The following is a 4003-nucleotide window of genomic DNA, read 5'->3' as shown; positions in this document are numbered from 1 at the left end:
AAGTTTAAGATAGCTAAGCAGTTAAATATAAAAATATTTCCACAATTAAAATTATTAAAAAATAACAATTTTATATTGTTTTTTTAATGGTATAAAATTATATTAAAAAGAAAAAACTAAAACTTTTCCTTACATGAGTAGCGTTAAAGAATAAAATTAAATAATCTAAATAACTATTATAAAAAAAAAAAACATTCTTAAAACCTAAAAAAATATAAATAATAATTAAATACAAAAATATGGTTATACAGAATTAATACATATTTATAAAAGTCTACTCATAGTTTAATATTAGGAAAGATAAAAAATCTTTTAAATTTTTTCATTACATAATTGAAATAAGTTTTATAAAAATTAGAAAAAGTAGTTCAAAAATGAAATTAAACGTCTAGGTTTAAAATTGGTAAGCTTAATAAGACTATTATCACAATTTAACTTATTAAAATTAAGAATGGTTAAGTTTTATAAAAATTAGAAAAATTATTTAAAAAATGAAATAGCACGTCTAAGTTTAAAATTGGTGAGCTTAATAAGACTATTATCACAATTTAAGCTATTAAAATTAACCAAGGTTTTTGAATGGTATAAAAATTATATTAAAAAAACAACTAAAACTTTTCCAGCATTTAAAAAAATTGTTTAAATAATTTAAATAGCTATTATGAAAATTAAAAACATTCAAAAAAATAAAAAAATGTAAATGACAATTAAATATAAAAATACCGTTACACAGAATTAATATAGATTTATAAAAATCTACTCATAATTTAATATATTAAGGAAGATAAAAAAATCTTTTAAATGCTTTCATTAAATAATTGAAATGAGTTTTATAAAAATTAGAAAAAGTAGTATGAAAATGAAATAAAACGTCCTCGAAGTTTAAAATTGGTAAGTTGTTGGTGGATTAGAATAGATCGATGTACTTAACTTCCGCATTCGAAAACTTCGTTCATTTGTATTTAGGTAATATGTCAGAATAAGATTAAGAGATAATAAGGCCGACCATTTAGGAACTTCTGAAAATGAGAGAAGTGTCTCGTATTTATGTTTACCGTGAATGAAATAAGATTCTCTACCAATATATAAGTTTATTACTATTCTCTACTAGAATCATCATTAAATTAGCTGAGATCCTGTACCGACCAGGAAGGAATGAATATAGTGGAAAAGCTAGTATTATATGATGGTTATATAGTTTGGAAGTATACCTGATGATATTGTGAAAAGGTTGTATTGCTTTCCAAAACACCAGTTTTTTTTCCTTCTTCTGGATTGGAAGGTTTATATTATTGAGTAATGAGTAAGAACGGACTACAAACAAAGCTAAAAACTTAATTTAATCCCAACAAAAGAGAAAATGAACTGTGCAACCACACCGTTCAAACAACATAGTAAATGATTTCACGGAATGAAATGATGAAGAATGAGATGCTTGCGAAAACCACATGTTATTAGACAGTGGTTACGGCGGCCATGAAACGCTGTGTGTCACCGGAGGGTGGTTAAGCGATTTTCTGGGCTCAATTCAGTAGAGTTATTCAGGTGAAATGGCAACTTTCGTAGCCATTGATCAGCATTAATGAAATTTTTACTCAAAAATGGCTTGGCCTCGTCGTCAGTGAGGTTATGCGACCATGGAACTCTTCCAGTCCTGTTTGCTCCAGGACCATAGCATTTGTATTCCCCATAGAACACGGTCCTGCAAAACAGAAAGACAATCAATATCAGTAACATTCGAATATGTTTGCTCAGATCAATCTAATTAGTTATGTATTCATTAGGGTTAAATAAAAGAATTATATCTATATGTGATATTTTTTGGAGTTTGAGTTGGACTTTTGACTGGCTAAAATTTTATGGCCAATTTTTTTTATTGTTTAAACTAATTTCTTAGTATATTTAAATCCATCGCTCTAAAAAAACCCTTAAAACATTTCCAATGTAAAAATTCATCACCCAAATTCCAAGAAATCTATATGAAAACCAAAATACTTCTCCAAAAAACCAACCTTAAACTAGATGTGTGATTGTCCATGCATGGACCATGTGTATTATTTCTTTTGGCCAGAGAATAATAATTGCACATGCATGGACCATGTGTATTCTTTCTGCTGGCAAGAGAATAGTGTTATTCTCTTGCCCATGCATGGACCATGTGTATTCTTTCTGCTGGCAAGAGAACAGTGTCTTACTTATTTTTGGTGTTATCGTTCCAGTTGTCCCATCCTTGACGAAAGATAATGTCATCAAAGTACGTACGGGCAAACACCACTCTTGCGAAAGCATCCCATGGCCTGCCGAGGTACACCATTCCAGAGCCATTTACACTGCAGTTAATAAAGTTGAACCCTGACACTCCCGATGGAGAGGATCTCTTCTGAGCTGTAATTGCGCCAACGCTCTTAGGGATTGCATGCAGATGGCATGTCTGCGTTAAGATGATAACAAAGATATGATATCTATGACTTTTGAAACAGTAAAACAATCTAAATACTGATTATGATTAGCTTTAGTTTACCTCATAGATTGATTGCCCATCACCGCATATGAAATCAGTGGCTCCTTCAATGAAACATTTTTTAAAGTAATGCCTTCCATAATCATCATACAAAGTGTCCTGATAACCTAGAATTTTGCATTCGTAAAATGCAGACCGATCTCCGGAAATTCTTAGAGCCACAGCTTGAGCTCCGGGACCATACGAATTCTTCGTGTTACAAGTTTTATGGTATGTATATTTCTATAGTTAGTATACAGTAAGTTGAAAATTTCCACAAACCTGTGTATTATGTTTGAAAACTTTATATTTTGGGTGAACACTTCACCTGGTACTAAATTTTAAGAATAGTAAACTTCATTAATAATAAATAAAGTATTTACCTGAAATCTCAACCTCAAACATAATACAAAGATTTCCAGAAACTCTCAACGAGAATGTAACAAGTTATAAGCAATCATATACGAGGAATTTGAGAAGTTATAATCAAATACCTGGAATGTGATATATTGTGCATTAAAATCGGAAGCATCGACAGACATAGATGCAGATGAAAAAGTCCCGGTTTCACTATCAGCATGATCATTCCAAGTAATAATAGTATTGTCAGCTTCACTGCCACTCATAATTATGAATGGCTTATCTGCAGGAATATTCACCTTCTCCCTGATAACATTTAAGGAAGATACAATTCAATATTTCACAACTCCCACAAAAACTAATTAATGTTCTTATTTCTATCTCTAATGTCTTCCATCAGAACCCATGAATTATCAGCTTCACTAGCTGTCTATATGAACCAATCATGCGAACCACTATGATGTCTATATGAATATAGACAACGTCTGTCAAACAAGCCAGGTTTTTCCATCCCTAGGTCTATCTTCAATTAATGAAAAAAAATAGATATATATATAATCAAACATGATTGAAATTTCTAGTTGTATAAACCTACGATCCTTTTAAGATTTGGGTTCATTGCCTACTAACCTATAAATTCCAGGTTGGATACTAATCAAAGTGAGTTTGCTGTTATGTTTTGGAACTGCATCAATGGCGCTTTGTACCGTTGTGTAATTTCCTTTATTTTTATCCTTGTCCACCGTCAAAACAAGAACATCATCAGTATAAGTAAAAGAATTATCGTGTAGAGCCAACCTTTTCTGTACGGTGCTGACATATCCAGATTCATGGAAATCCTTTATCCAATAATTGTCTCTCACAGTATAGCGCTTAGATACGGTGCCAATAGAATAAGCATAATCCATGAATAATGCATGAAACAGTGTCAGAAACAAACATTGCACAAACAATTGCTTATAGTAGGCCATAAGTATTAAAACAACACTAGATTAAAATCAGATTTGGAATAAAATATTAGATATTTTAGCAAAACTCTTAACTGACACAGTGATTTCAGAATGAAGATTTAAATAAAAAAGCTAGAAAATCTAAAGTTTCAGTATATTGGTGGGAAATCTATTATTTGTAAATCTATTCTAA

General features: G+C 30.6%; 1 protein-coding gene across 1 annotated transcript; it reads right to left on the bottom strand.

Moving 5' to 3' along the window:
* Positions 1-1491: 1491 nt before the first annotated feature.
* Positions 1492-3768, bottom strand: LOC149235512 (putative pectinesterase 11). Its single transcript, XM_089368571.1, has 5 exons — positions 3491-3768; positions 2995-3166; positions 2522-2743; positions 2196-2431; positions 1492-1702 (listed from the first exon to the last, which is right to left on the bottom strand). Exons 1-5 carry the CDS (start codon positions 3766-3768, stop codon positions 1492-1494), a joined length of 1119 nt encoding a protein of 372 aa, XP_089224697.1.
* Between the last annotated feature and the right edge of the window lie 235 nt (positions 3769-4003).

The sequence above is a fragment of the Pinus tabuliformis genome, chromosome 8 (assembly GCF_031772625.1).
Source record: "Pinus tabuliformis cultivar Carrire ecotype Pingquan chromosome 8, CPIR1, whole genome shotgun sequence".
In the NCBI taxonomy this organism is placed as follows: Eukaryota; Viridiplantae; Streptophyta; class Pinopsida; order Pinales; family Pinaceae; genus Pinus; species Pinus tabuliformis.
The sequence above is the reverse complement of the archived record's forward strand: the minus strand, read 5'-3'. Positions and strand labels throughout refer to the sequence as shown.

Excerpts from the sequence above, each read along its gene's own strand:
- LOC149235512 (XM_089368571.1), bottom strand. The coding sequence starts at position 3,768 with ATGGATTATGCTTATTCTATTGGCACCGTATCTAAGCGCTATACTGTG. Across the intron at positions 3,167-3,490 it reads ATCCAACCTGGAATTTATAG|GGAGAAGGTGAATATTCCTG; the intron begins GTTAGTAGGCAA and ends AAATGTTATCAG. Across the intron at positions 1,703-2,195 it reads AACGATAACACCAAAAATAA|GACCGTGTTCTATGGGGAAT; the intron begins GTAAGACACTGT and ends TCTGTTTTGCAG.